This window comes from Triticum aestivum, chromosome 7B (assembly GCF_018294505.1).
Source record: "Triticum aestivum cultivar Chinese Spring chromosome 7B, IWGSC CS RefSeq v2.1, whole genome shotgun sequence".
NCBI lineage: Eukaryota > Viridiplantae > Streptophyta > Magnoliopsida > Poales > Poaceae > Triticum > Triticum aestivum.
Genome location: NC_057813.1, coordinates 444,502,815 through 444,518,550, shown reverse-complemented (window position 1 = coordinate 444,518,550; position 15,736 = coordinate 444,502,815). Strand labels below are relative to the sequence as shown.

Sequence of the window (15,736 nt, the reverse complement as noted above, 5' to 3'; positions counted from 1 at the left end):
AAGCATTAACACTTAGTGAATACATGAACTCCTCAAACTACGGTCATCACCGGTAAGTATCCTGATTATTGTCACTTCGGGGTTAACGGATCATAACACATAATAGGTGACTATAGACTCGCAAGATAGGATCAAGAACTCACATATATTCATGAAAACATAATAGGTTCAGATCTGAAATCATGGCACTCGGGCCCTAGTGACAAGCATTAAGCATAGCAAAGTCATAGCAACATCAATCTCAGAACATAGTGGATATTAGGGATCAAACCCTAACAAAACTAACTCGATTACTTGGTAAATCTCATCCAACCCATCACCGTCCAGCAAGCCTACGATGGAATTACTCACGCATGGCGGTGAGCATCATGAAATTGGTGATGGAGGAAGGTTGATGATGACGACGGCGATGGAGTCCCCTCTCCGGAGCCCCCAACGGACTCCAGATCAGCCCTCTCGAGAGAGTTTAGGGCTTGGTGGCGGCTCTGTATCGTAAAATGCAATGAATCCTTCTCTCTGGTATTTTTCTCCCCGAACGTAAATATATGGAGTTGGAGTTGAGGTCGGTGGAGCTTCAGGAGGCCCATGAGGCAAGGGGCGCGCCCTCCACCCTCGTGGACAGGGTGTGGGCCCCGTGGTGTTGATTCTATCGCCAGTATTTTTTATTAATTCCAAAAAGTTGCTCCGTGGATTTTCAGGTCATTCCGAGAACTTTCATTTCTGCACAAAAATAATACCATGGTAGTTCTGCTAAAAACAACGTCAGTCTGGGTTAGTTCCATTCAAATCATGCAAAGTTAGAGTCCAAAACAAGGGCAAAAGTGTTTGAAAAAGTAGATACGATGGAGACGTATCAAGGGGCATATATTGGAGACTTGCTTGTGCCTCCTACTGGATTGATACCTTGGTTCTTAACTGGGGGAAATAATTATCTCTACCTTGCTGCATCACCCTTTCCTCTTCTAGGGAAAAAACAACGCAAGATCAAGAAGTAGCAGTTAACGCTGCAAACCACTTATTAAGCCACTAACTATCCATCCATCAGTAACCATGCCCCGCCGTTCAGAAAAAAAGCAAACAACACACACCCCATGTCCTCTCGCCCTACCCGACACGACATAGACCTCTAGCCCTATCCTCCTCCTCCCGCATCATTCGTCGCCCCGCCATTCCTCCCGCAGTCGTTAGCCGCTGGAGCCGCCCACCACGCCCTATGCCGCTTGAGCCGTGGCCGAGCATGCCCGTCGTGCCCGAGCCGTCGCCGGAGTCGTCCTTCGCCGCCGGAGCCGCCGCCGAGCCCATCCGTCGCGCCGGAGCCGCCCTTTTCTGCGGGAGCCCCTTCGTCGGGAGTCCGAGGATGATGAGGACAACATCGGCAACAAGGACGAGAACGAGGAGCACTGGTAGGCCAAGCAGCGCCTGATCCACACCATGTTGACCGTCGACTGGTTCGACATCGAGGGCAACGAGGTATCTGGCGTGCAACCGCTCGAGGACCCTGAGGTGAGCGTCGTCTGCTCCCGGTGCGCCTGTTCTCCCTCCTGCGTCCTTTGATTTCGTATGCGGCGAGGTGTTTGACGCGTGTTGCTCATGTCGCGCGCGTGGAATGTCGTGAGAGTGGTGACCGCCGACTGCTACTGATTTTGATTAGCTTCAGCGTTTGCCATTGGATTGGAGAATTGCGAATCTACAAATCCTTGTGGTTCAAGATGGCCATGCTTGGACGAGGGGATACATATGTGGCGTTAGATCAGAAACATCAATTGTTTTGTTCCTTCGTTCAATTTTCCAGTGCACAATATTGTGACTGGTAATCAGGACGCGGTGGGAATGATGATTACATTTGCGCATGTTATTTGTGACCATTTTCTTGTGCATGAGTGGGAACAATAGTTATTTAATGAGTTAATTTCGTATCACTTAGATGTAGTGTTGAAATTTCTATGACCTATTACCCACCCGAATCTGCTCATACAAGACATAACTTCTACATAAAAGTGAATCAATAAACTACTACTAATCTGGCTGGAGACAATATTTGACTCCATCTATTATGTAAAATCAGACCACTTTTCCTTCCATAAATGTTTAGATTCTTTCAATGCACGTCCAATGCAGGAACCTGTTCCAGCTCCATAGGTGATTAAAGCGAGAATATGAGCAGTCATCAAACTTCAAATATCATAATTAAAGATACCTTGTCCAATGCAAGTACCTTTTTCTAGGAGGTTTAAGAACTTGTATAAGCACATGTAGTCTCTGCAATGCAAAAGTACAACCCTACAGGTTTGTGTCCTATGTTCTGCTCTCACCATACTACAATAAGAATATTATTCAAATTGTTCACCACGATGTTCTATGTTCCGATGCATGTTGGTTTTCCACTGGGAGAACAAGTTTCTATATACAACAATAAGAATACTCATTTTCTTGTTCTTTGTTTTTTATTGCCATTTTTTGTTGTGCAATATGAGTTGATATAAATCAAATAGCACAAGTATTATTGTTGACTAATTTTTAAAGTACCTCCCTTCCAAGCAGCCCATGAACAATGAACAAGGAAATTTGGGAGTCCTTGTTTCACTTTCTCCGAGGACGTGGGAGCCACCACCACCATTGCTTCCTTCCACAATTAAAGGTCCTAGGTATGTGTTCTCACTCCCTATAAGTTGCACGTTCGCATATCATGATTATGGTTATCAGTAAGATTGGCAGAAAAAGATTATCGTTTGCAATATTATTTTAAGGAAAAGCTCCCTCTAGGGATATTTCTTGTGAGCAACATATTACATTGGAGATTGTCATGTTAATACATGTCACTGCTCAAACATGATTGAATGGGCATGAAACATCACAATAATTCATACAATAAATATAGAAAGATATAGAATAAATAGTGTTCCTAGCTAAGTTGTGCGCTTTCTTGTATTGATTTTTAAAAATACGTTTGAAGATAGCATCGTTCATGTATCCTTGTTGGCGAATGAGACTGAAAGTGGGTCTCAATTGCCATTTGTGTGAATTCATACTTGAGTCCTGGAAGTTAATTGCTTTATTACCAGTTGCATTATCTGATGAGACGAGGCAACCATGTACTCCCTCCGTCCCAAAATAACTGACTCAACTTTGCACTAGCTTTATACTAAAGTTAGTACAAATTTGAGTCACTTATTTTGGGACAGAGGGAGTACAAAGTCGAGTCACTTATTTTCAGACGGAGGGAGTATTTGCTAGCATCATGACCTCAGCCTACTGGTAGCATTATGCGATGAAATGAGGAGGCAACCATGTATTTTCCGGTATGACAACTTGAGCCGCAGCATCATACCGAGTAGCCGAAGAAGTAACTGCAGTCACTTTTATTGTAGATTCATGTTGGCCAGCTTGAGACTGAATATAAACTGAGGCGCATAGAGAGGGATCGGTCGTAATAAGCATCTGTGTACATCGTAATTGTAGTCCTCCGTCGAGTACACAAGAGGGTATGTTGTTTTAGAAGAGGGCAAAATAAAGTTAGCATAGGGCAAAATAAAGGATGTAGACCGGTGAATGTCAATTTAGACCATCATTTTGCAATCGCTACTTTTGGTTCCAAAGGATTAACAAGATAAACTCGATTGTTTATATGACCTTGCAGTTATAAGTTTACTTTGCAAATTTTATCACACTAGCAATGTTGTGTGCAGAGACATTTTTGTTTCAGCAAACTTGATCATGTGGACATTGCTATGTGCAGATATTAGACTTCAGTGGCTATAAGAAAAACTCAAGCTCTGTTTCCACTTGCGAGTAAATGTATCGTGACTGAAGAATGCAAGCTTATATATATAACAAAGTGAGGTCATTATTCTGGTTGGTTCGGCACGGCCACATCCTCTTGGCCGATAAGCTGTTGCGCTAGAGATGGCCAGGCGGTGAGATTTGCCCGATGTGAGGCTCTTGCAAAGAGACAGCCGGCTTTGCGAGGCAGGTATGGCCAGTGGTGGCCTCTTGGTCATGATACCAGCTGTTGTCCCCCCCCCCCCCCCCCCCCAAGTTCCTCGAACATCGCTCTCATCTATGACTAGTGGATGGCGATCAGGTTTGAAAGGAGGAGAAAAAGCTTTTTCATGGAGTCACCACGTTTTGCGTTAGGAAAAATTGAAACAGTAAGATTTTTTAGCACGATTACAGGGGAGTCAGTGACACCACATTCAAGATCCTCTTTTGTTATTGTTGTTCCGGATGCATGGTGAGGGCCGTGGTTTTGGGCCCCCTTTTCGTCTCTATTAGATAAAATCTGGATGTATGGGTCTTGCTGTAAAACGAACTTCTTCTACTAACATATCCTTGTTTGCGATGGAATATGAATGTATTTACTTTAAGATGTAATACTATAATACTTGTTTTTGCTATGTAATAGAGATATAGATGGTTTTTTGTGTGTGCATACTCAAGGATTTCATGAATGGAATGTTGTGTTTTTTCTACGATGAAACAAAACATTATACTCGCATAATCAATTTGCTTCACATGAATATAATTGTATCTGATTTTTTAAGGAGGATGTACCCCGGCCTCTGCATCTGGACGATGCATGCAGCTAGGCCTGCAAGAAAAGATCGAGGCTCGTGAGCCGCTCCAGATTGACTCATTTTTTGACTCGACTTGAGATCGACTCGAAAAGAAACAAGCTGAGTTTGAACACTTTGTGTAGCTCGGCCGAAAAATGAGCCGATCTTGAGCCAATGTTGCCTCGCTCGATTTTAGCTCAATAGCTCGACAGAATATCATTATGTTAAATGATCATGCCATATATTAAATGAAAATAAGATAATTTATTATCACATATGTTGTTCATGATTTTCTTCATTTTATTTACCAACGGACATGGTAACTTAATTAAGTGCAGAGAAAATTTAGGCCTAATTATGGCACGTGGTCGACTATGTGCTAAATATCCTTTATTTTTGGCAAAGATTCCCAGCAATATTCACCTTTTTTTTTGTTTTTCATCCATAGATTTATAATTTTTATCATCTTATTTAGCTCGAAACTAGCTTGAGATCGACTCGAAATCGTTACAAGTTGAGCATGAGTCATGTTCTACAGCTCGATCATGAGCTTCTCTCAGTTTAAGCTTGCTCGAATTTTCATATGAGTTGAGTTGAGCCAACTCCAACTCGCTCGAGCTCGACTCGTTTGCGGCCCTACATGCAGCCATAGTATTTATTATTCACAAAGACCATACAAAGTGATACATCAATAAGCCTGAAGCCACCATCTTGACAACACCGTTGCTACTCCTATCCCCTTGATGAAGGTGTGCCGAATGTCCGGGCCTAATACCAAACAGACATCGCACCAAAGCCTAACATCTAAAGCCGGGTGTCCCATCCAAGCCACTACCTGAATTGGGTACCACACCAGTCTGGCACACTTCCAGTGAGCACCGCACGCTGCAAGGGCCGTCACCTCCATCATCCCTCGGTCCATCCTCAAAGCAGAACTGAAGCATCGACCTTGTCAGGCCTCTCTGCCATCAACGCCACCATGACGCCAGACAGCTTCCTCCTCCTGCGCGAGTCCTTCTCCGCGCCTCAGACGTCGAGTCTCCACAGCGCCACGCCGCCAAGATCCGCCACCATCAATGGGTAAGATGAAGCACCACTCCACCAAAGACGCCATCCTCCGGTCCCTCGAGCCCGTGTGCATCTCCAAGAATGATGCCCCCAAGGGGGAAACGACACCAGAGAGCCGCCGTCATCCGATCTACTGATCTAGGGTTTCCCCCAGAGATAGCAAAGAGTGTCCTTGAATTTCTACACGGCGATGCCTTCAGAAAGGGAACAATGCAAATAGCGTCGCCATCGCCGGCCTTGGCAATAGCCAATAGCAGGTTTTCACCCAAATCTGATCGAAGACCTCCATCTCACGTGCACGGGTCGACGCCATCCTTGCCGGGATCTGGATGATCCAAGCCGTCGCTGCCAGATCTTAGCAAGGAGAAGGCCCCCCACCGAGACTCCGCCCTCGCCACATCAGCACCAAGACTCCGCCGCGCTACCGCATCTCGCGCTACAGCCGCATGCCAGGAGGAAAGGGCCCCTCCGCCGCTGATGCGCACCGGGCTTCGCCGGCGGCGCCTTCTGACGGCGGCGAGGGGAAGGGATGGTGTAGGAGGCGGGCGCAGGGTGGGGCCTAGGGTCCCCCGCCGCCGCCCGCGAGAGCGACGTGAGGGACGAGTCAGCCGATAATGCAAGAGCGACGTGAGGGACGAGTCAGCCGATAATGCAAGAGCGACGTGAGGGACGAGTCAGCCGATAATGCAAGTTATAGCCGATAATTGTATCTGATGCATGAGATGAATACCACTCATTCGTGTAGGGGGTAGATAGAGCATAGAGCCACCTCCAAGATTGCCATAATGGAATAAGAAAACCAGTATGTTGTGGCTTAACAACTACAGTAGATTTTTGGACTACCAGTTATTTATTACAAAGGTTAGATGTTTGTCTCTTTTTCCTCAGAAAAAGTGATTGTTTGTGCACTGCAATTTGCAAGTCGAGAGGTTCGGAAATCTTGACTACTCCCTCGCTCCCAGTTTACAGGACGTGCGCGTACCCCTTGATCATCAATTTGACCAATATAATACAAGTCATATATTACAAAAAAATATAACAATATAAACTTCAGATGTTCTATTTTTAAGGTATAATTTTTGTATTATATAGTTTATAGTACTAGGGTGAGTAATTATTTTCGCTGCAATTATTTACTTATGTCTTGCATCTGGAAATTAATATATGATGTTATTTATTGCCTCATAAATCATAATTAGATGAATGACCAAATAATTTTTTACTTTGTTAGACCTGCGTTGCACGTCCCAGCTTAGTTAAGGGAAGGAGCTGAGAGGCTCCACCTCCATCGCCACCAGCGGTCAGCTGGTAGTTTCCACTTTCCACCAGCGATGGCGAGAAAGGGACACGACGGTTTGAGCTTAGGGTTTTAAAAGGAGGATTTTGGCAAAGATATTTAGTTGGGATGTCCTATTACGGAAGGAATGTACAATCATTCCACCTATCATCCATAGATGAAGCAACACTCGAAGAAGACCGGAGCTGAAAGGCCCCACCTCCACCAGCAATGAGGGAAGGGGGATTTAGTTCCTCTCTTGTATGAACAGAATGTACAGTCATAACATGTACTCGCTTCGTCCGAAAATACTTGTTATCAAAATGGATAAAAAGATATGCATCTAGAGCTAAAATACATCTAGATACATCCTTTTTATTCATTTTGATGACAAGTATTTTGAGACGGAGGGAGTAGGAGAGAGAGACTAATTCCTTATCACATTCTTCATAGTAACAGACAAAAGTACAGTCCTCTTTTGCAACTTACAACTGAACATTGCCCGTCGATATAACCAAGTTCGTTCAGAACTGCACATCATCAGTAAATTATCCAACAATTCACCACTGGCAGCGTTTGAACAGAATGGTAAATCACTCCACCTTTCACAAAACATGCAAGACTTCGTTATCTCAACCTTCAGAGTAAAAGAAAATGTACATCCCTTATTTACAGGCTACAGTTGAACATTTGTTCAGACACCTACACATTATCAAGAAGAAAGAGTAGAAAAATACCCAACAATTCACCATTTCCAGCCTCTGATTTTGAACAGGAGTCTGAATTTCTATGGGAATGATTGTTAGACTGGATGCAGGAGAGAAACAGAGCTAGACGGGGCTAACAGAGTCATCGAGCGGGTCCGCGTGCACGGCCGGCGGTGGCAAGACCAACGCCCGGCACACGGGGCATGTCGGGTGCCCGGTCTTGAGCCACTTGCCGATGCACTTCTCATGGAACCGGTGCCCGCACCGCGGCAGGTCCCGGAGGGCCTGCTCCTCCCGCATGCCGGCGAGGCAGACGCAGCACTTGTCCTCGGCGCCGGCGGGGCTGCCGCCGCAGCCGCTCTCCTCGTCCTCGTCGTCGCTGAGCCCCAGGAACGACTTGGTGGCCGACATCGAGTCGGGCGTCTCCGGCGAGAGCCAGACGACCATGACGACTATGTTGGCGAGGCAGAGCGCGTAGGCGACGACGTCCGCCTGGCTCCGCTCGAAGACGACGATGATGAGCGGGACGAACACCATGAACACGAAGGCCAGGCACCGGTTGGCCAGCAAGGCACCCGCGGCCGCGGCGGCGCCAGCTCCGCTCGACGTCTCCAGCAGCGGGGTCAGGACGGGCGGGGATCCGTCGTCGTGCTGCTGCGACGTCGACGGGAGCAGCTCGGCGCGGGCGCCCATGGTATGGCGGTACCACCGGGCGAAGCAGTAGAAGAGGAAGATCTGGAGGGCGAAGCTGCCGGCGAAGGTGGCGGCGACGACGCCGTAGTAGTCGTACGCCAGGCGGGTGGCCAAGAGCAGCGTGAGGAAGGTGAAGGGGAGGTCCAGCCACGGTAAATCCATCGCCGCCGCGCCGCCGGCAAGGCTGCGCGCATCACACTCGCGCGCTGACCGGGATGCGATTTCTTTCCTTAATTCTCAGCTGGAATGATCCGTGGAAAAACAGTATGGTGGGGGAATTCGCTGGAGTCTACCCCCTCGCTGATTTTCCTCTTTCTTTGGCGAACAAGGGAAGAAAATTAAAGTTGAAGAGGGCACTAATGAGGCGTTAGCTTCCACGTAATCAAGTGTTTATCAAGCAAGCGACCGGCAGACTAGTCTCGGTTTCGATATTAATAGAAAATTGTCCGTGGTCCCTGCATTGCAAGGGAGGTATGGATGAATTTTCTATCCAATCAGTGTGATTTACATTCCATTTATTTATGTCAACATGAATACTTATCAAAAATATACTTTAGCGTGAACTAAATTGTGCTTAGACGGTTAGGAAGACAGTGATATTCACAGCTCATCAGAGCATTTTTCTAGATTTATTTCAAGATTTTCGGCGATGCATGTTTACTGCAAGAAGACGTTTTCGTTAACTACAAGGCGCCTACGATGACTTCATAAATCTCAACATGAATACTGTGTTAAAAAATAAATATACTTTAGCTACCAATTAATTTGATACTTATTGAATTACCAAAGATATGACAATTTTCTTGCGAATTCTTTGGGTTGGAACTAGCCCATAAGGGATTCATAGGGGTGAGTAGGCATCTGCGATGTATTGTGTTAAATGAAAACACAGTTTTACTATCTTTTTTCTGGTTCATTATGCTCATGCATACCTCTAGATCGACGATTTGATTAATATCATACAAGTTACTAGCAAGATGCCTGTGCATTGCACGGAATATCAAGTTGCGTTTTTTTTACAAAACACCTGGTGTCGTTGACCAATGCAGGAGTAATCTCGTGTGTAAAAACTAATGATATCTCGAGAATTTCATCGAAAAAATGTTATCTCGAGAAAGATGAGAGATAAGGTGAGGAGGAGTGGGGCGCGGTGGTGATTGGTGGTCAGACTTAGCGGAAGCATGGGGATGGACGACGCCGACAGCGGCCACCATGCCAGATTGTTCCAGATGCTTCTATTTTTAATTACTCAACAATGAAGTTGTGAGAGATAAGGATGAACGAGAGAGGTGCGGGTATCCTTTTGCAAAATTGTCATAGTTTGCTTTCTATCCGTCAGATATAGATCAGACGGACTATATTACAAGATGGCAGGCACACCATCATCACCAACTCGATTTTTTATAAGAGTAGAGATATATATTAAATAATTATATCATTAGAAATTTGATATGTTTTATTTTCTAATGGTATAACTTTTCCAATATGTAGTTCACATTATGTTGCTAAAACTGGTGACTTAGAGACATGCGCAGGATGTATATATCAACCGGAAAGGAGAAAGTCTTTGGTAGGCCAATAAGGTATGGGGCAAATAGCTATATGTCTCTTCTCCATCTCTTTCAGAAAATAGGCGGCTACGCTTTCATGGAAGTGTCGCCGCTGGTTCTCTTTGCCTCCAGGTGCCTTCCGACGTCAATGAGGTAGGGGAAACCTTGGTTTGGGGATCGATCGTGTTTGGGTCGCTTTTAGCTCGATCTAGGTATCTGGTCAGTGTTGGCGAGGCAATAGCGTCATTGCTGGCTTGGGATAAGTTCTCCCGTATCATGCCCTTGTATTAGCGATGCTTCAGTGGAAGGTGTGTGAAGTTTTGATCATGGCTTGTTCTTGTCTATGTGTTTTGTAAGTGGTCTTGAAAGGCGTCGTTCGGCGGAGTGGATGGCAACATTTCCTGTTTTTGTCTTCTTGCTTCTTCTTCGTTCGGTGATACATGACCAGCTTTGGCTTCGATGGGAACCTGGTGAGCTACGGTATACAAGCCCTCTCCGACATTTGTTCTCCAAGGTGGCGACATGCTCCAGGTCATGACAGTCGACGTTTATTGGTTTACACTGATGACTTTTTGGTTGCTGCTTCTACAAGCTCATGAGTTTTAAGAAGTTTGCTTCACAGAGACGAAGGCCGATAGGTGGTAGTGAGCTCTGTTCATGGACACCGCGGCTGAATCTTGGAGGAAGAAGACTTCGGAATCCCAAGGACTTGGATGTATTTTCCAATCTAGGTAAGGATTCATGCTACTTAATATATGTACTCTTTTGCCTTTCCGCAAAAATAAGTCATGAGACAGTTGAGACCATTTTCTAGAAAAACTGAGAAAAAAATCAAAATATAAGTGATGTGAGGGGAGGACAAATAAAATAAAATAAAAAGTATGCATTTCTTAAATAGGATATATTTTCCCACTCGCTGTGATTCGCTATGTTCGCGGTTGTTGTGATGTGTCCACTTTGAATCTTCTATCGTAAACGATTCTTTAAGGGGGAAAAGGCAATGCTCTGTTTTGTACTCTGTGATGGATATCTACGTCGTTACTAATACGGCGGCAGATGATCTCGACCGCTAACGGGGGATGTGACGATGACAGACTGATGAATCAAGAGCTTCGCCGCAACTATCCCCTGTCTCGCTTCATCCCTCCGTTCCTTGATCAGAGCATGCCAGCTTCACCCACTTTGCGTGCAATGAATGGCGACCTAGCTTCACTGTCAGATGTCAAAACACGGTGCGACCTCCCGATCGAGTAAGCGGTCGGCGAAAAACAACTCGGCTGCGGTGACGGACGCAAGTGCAGGTTTATTACGGGCGAGAGGTTTCACCAAACGGATAACGACGATTCTTTCCCCGGGCGTCGCCGTCAGTGCTAAGTGCTAACCTGTCGCAGAATGCGGCCAAGTGGTGCGTGGCGTGAACTGTGAGGTGCGAGCTTTTGTCTCGGCGCACGAAGCAGCAACGCGGCATGCCGGCCGGTCACCGCCGACAGCTGACAGGGCGAGGGTCGGTGGTGGCGAGCATGGATAAGTACGTGCAGGAGGAAGCGAAAGCGATGGCCTGGCAGCAAAATGCTCTCTTGCGATGTCAGCAGCTCAAAATATCTGATACCTAAACTGTTTACTATTGGCTTTGGTTTGGTCAACAATATCCGAGAGATGTCACCAAAGTTCGGCCCGATCCGGCCGACAAATAAACAACACCACGGAGTTGCTCGGGTTTGGGATGGTGAAAAATTCCCGTTGCAGATCTTTTTCTGTAGAGCTATTCAATAGCTAGTTGGAATTGGTACAACTTATTTTATCTACGTGTTTGGTGCATGTTCATAATTGCGGTGTAGATGCATGCACATGTTCATTCTCTAGCTATTTGTTATTCTTTTTATAAATGAAGGTTTTATTAACTCACAGTATAACATCAAGCAATACAAATATTGACAAGCAACACCCGATCTCTACATAAATAAGATGCAAGATAGCCAAACACCAACAATTTGATGAAATATAATAAAAAAAAGACATATCGGAAACAGGAGAATCATATAGGACCCACGTTATGCATCTGTCAAACGAGGTGGTGAACCGATCCAGAGATTATGCTACCATCCACATTGGTTAAAAATCTCCCTGGCCACCCGCTCCAACCACATATACACTATCTTGACCAATGGTTAGAACTACGTTCGGTGTACATAGACCATGTACAAAGTAAGTTCGTACAACAGATAATAGCCTGCAAAGGAGAATAATTGTTGCCACTAAAATAAAAGCCAAATCATTTTTACATAGCCAAAGCGATAACAATATGGTATAAGCCCCGCCATTATTAGCATTCTCAACCTATTTAAAATACTGTGCAAATAATGATCAAAAATATTGACAACCCTTGTGGTCGGATACAAACTGGATGCTATTTGGACTACTAACCACGTAAATCGCACGAGCTTGCGCCCAAAAAGGTCTTTGATTGTCTTGTCGTGAGTATAAAAACTACACTTCTTGCTTCCTTATCAATTGTAACGCTAGATGTTGTTTTTGGTTAGGACAACCCCCTTCCAGAGATACCACATAAAGATTTTAGCTTTTATTGAATTTTTTGACTTGCAATTTTTTGTGTTTTTATCCACTGAAACCTCTGAATGCGTGAGCGCATGGTACATAGAGTTGACTGTGCAAGACCAAGATGTAGTGAGGTTCCAGCGAAACACGTTTCTTCTTTGTGTCAGGTTAATCAAATCCAACCGGATAAAATATTGCCATGACGTAAGACGGGGGCCAATCGAGTCCGGCCTGAAAGAAATATCCGGCGGGAATGAACTAGAACCTGCGCAATAATATCATTATTATTGTGAACAATGTGGTACAACGACATAAACGTGCTTCAGTGATCTCCATTGTTCAATATATTTTGTGATAGAGATGCTATGACCTGCAACTACGCCATCCACGGGCACAACTACACTATGGGGTACTACCTTGAAAATGATATCTATCCTCAATGGGCGGCATTTGTGAAGACTACCCTTGATCGCAAAGATAACAAATGATCTCTCTTTACATAAATGCAAGAGGGTTCTACAAAGGATGTGGAGAGGGCTTTGGGGATGCTCCAAGCTCATCGGAGTATTATTTGTTGGAGCATATGTGGATTCACATTGAGAATTATTAAATTATATGTTTGAACTATGCACTTCAAATAAAACTTATATCGGAACTACGTATTTTTCTCTCAGAAATAACTTTATTTGTGTGCCTTCATTCCTTTTATGTGTGTTCGTACCGTTCTATGATCAACATGCATGTGTGGTAATTTTCAAAGCGAAACGCATAAAGGATGGGAAGTAGTCGTCGGAGTCCGGGGCATCCGTGACGAAGAATTTAGTAGTCGCGCTGAGCGCTCCCCAAAAACCTTATCACCCTTCTCCCGTACAGGACTCAAAAGGTGCGGTCTCGGAGGCCTACTGTCCCGACCTGCGGTGCACGCCGCAAGCCGGGATGGGGAAGAACGTAGCAGCAGCGCAGTGCTCAGGAACTTGTGGCGAGAGGAAGAAGAGATTCTGGTGCGGTCTCTCTGGGAGGAGCGACCTCCCTTTTATAGGCGCAAGAGAAGGAGGCGAGAGGCTGCGCTGGGAGCAGAAGAGAACGAGGGAGACGAAACGAACAGGCAGCAGGCGAAGAGGTGCGTCGTTCGTATTCAATCTCCACTACAGCAAGACGTTTCAGCTTTCGCGTGCCCTTTCGTATACCCGTAGTGCATGGCAAAAATTTACATCGGTTCGGCTCATTCCCGCAACCCGCGGCGCGTCGTGACGAGGCGTGGCGTTGCGAGGCGGGCGGCGGAGTAGGAGCGCGCGTGGATGTCCCTCTTGTTCTCATGCTCATACAAGTGGGGAAGGAGCCTCCCTTATAAAGAGGTCCAACTCCCTCTAAACTAGCAAGGTGGGACTAAACTTTAGTTCCACCTCTTGCCTTGCACGAATGGGCTGCGTGGGCCTCTAGGATTTATTAGGAATTTCTGAAACTGCTATTGGGCTAGGCCCAAATAGACAAAAATTCCAGCAATCCCCCACCAGATCCCAGAGGCACACAAAATTTGCCTTTGGTTCCAAAACACTGTTTTATATACCGGTACTGCAGTGGAGAATGTTAAGTTGAACTTCCACCTAGAACTCTATGCTACACTAGTAAGCAACTTGAACAGTGGACTGGGCCTTGAACTGCAAGTCTTCTGCGAATCTAGCTTCACATAAAGCCTTGACCGATACGTGGCTACCGTGGGTCTTCCCTGCGGGTGGAGCTTATGCGTCATACTTCATGACCTTTCATGAGTTTACTAGAGAGAAACCTACTCTCATAGATTGCGACGTTTAACAATCAGACTCATATAGGTGCGTTCTTCAAAAGATGTTCTGCAGGACAACATCTCTGCTTCAAAGAGCCACTTAGAACACATTAAGATATACATCAACCTGCCATGCAGACTAGGAGAGTATTGCATCTTCATGGAGTGGTATTTTAACAGTAAGGATACTCTCCTCCCAGTTGACCAACAGCTTGTCTTCCACATCTAATTCATGGGATCTCCGATCACAAAGAATAGGTTACCACTGTGAACAACTCATATTGTGGGTCTCATACCCATCTCCCTCGATGCATTATCTATCACATTACGTGATAGACCCTTAGTAAAAGGATCTGCCAGATTTTTAGACGTTTGGATATAATCCAATGCAATAACACCAGAGTTTTTCATTTTTCTGACAGACTTTAACCTTCTCTGAACGTGTCTTGATGACTTCATGTTATCCTTTGAGCTGCTCACTTTCGTGATCACAGTTTGATTGTCGCAGTTCATAAGGACACCTGGTACAGGTTTCTCAACAACCGGCAAGTCATTCAAGAGCCGACGAAGCCAATCTGCTTCGACCGTAGCTGTATCTAGTGTTGAGAGTTCTGCTTCCATTGTTGACCTTGTTAAGATGGTCTGCTTGCAAGACTTCCAAGAAACAGCGCCACCTCCATGAGTGAATACATAACCGCTCGTGGCCTTTATCTCATCAGCATCTGAGATCCAGTTTGAGTCACTATACCCTTCAAGCACCTTTGGATGCCCAGTGTAGTGAATTCCATAATTCGCAGTGACTTTCAAATAACGCAAAACTCTCTCTAGAGCTTTCCAATGCACATCTCCTGGTTTCGAAACAAACCGACTTAGTTTGCTAACAACAAAAGAGATGTCAGATCTTGTAGCACTTGCTAAGTACATAAGCAAGCCAATAATCTGAGAATACTTAAATTGATCTATAGCAATTCTTCGATTCTTTCAAAGCAGCACGCTAGCATCATATGGTGTTGGAGAGGGCTTGCAGTCACTATAGCCAAAGCGACTCAAGATCTTTTCCACATAATGAGATTGAAGCAATGTAATCCCACCATCATCGTCTCTCAACAACTTGATGTTCAGAATGACATCAGCCACTCCTAAATCCTTCATCTCAAAACAGCGAGATAGGAAATCCTTGACCTCCTTAATAACATTCAGATTTGTTCCAAAAATTAGTATGTCATCAACATAAAAGCAAAGCATAACTCCCTCGCCCCCACCATGGCGATAGTACACACATTTATCAGCTTCATTCACAACAAAGCCTGCAGCTGTTAAAGTTCTTTCGAACTTCTCATGCCACTGTTTGGGTGCTTGCTTGAGTCCATACAAAGACTTCAGCAACTTGCACACTTTCCATTCCTGACCATCTATTACAAACCCATCTGGTTGTTCCATATAAATTTCCTCATCCAACTCTCTATTTAGGAAAGCAGTCTTAACATCCATTTGATGAACGAGAAGACCATGTGAGGCTGCTAGTGAAAGTAGAACTCGAATAGTGGTCA

The 15,736-nt window shown here is 45.1% G+C and overlaps 1 protein-coding gene across 1 annotated transcript; it reads right to left on the bottom strand.

Moving 5' to 3' along the window:
• Positions 1-7,500: 7,500 nt before the first annotated feature.
• LOC123162864 (E3 ubiquitin-protein ligase Os06g0535400) lies at positions 7,501-8,742 on the bottom strand. Its single transcript, XM_044580621.1, has one exon. The coding sequence runs from the start codon at positions 8,457-8,459 to the stop codon at positions 7,728-7,730; it is 732 nt and encodes a 243-aa protein (XP_044436556.1). The 5' UTR covers positions 8,460-8,742; the 3' UTR covers positions 7,501-7,727.
• Between the last annotated feature and the right edge of the window lie 6,994 nt (positions 8,743-15,736).

What these genes read in the sequence shown, in the direction of transcription:
- LOC123162864 (XM_044580621.1), bottom strand. Translation starts at nt 8,459, where the DNA reads ATGGATTTACCGTGGCTGGACCTCCCCTTCACCTTCCTCACGCTGCTC.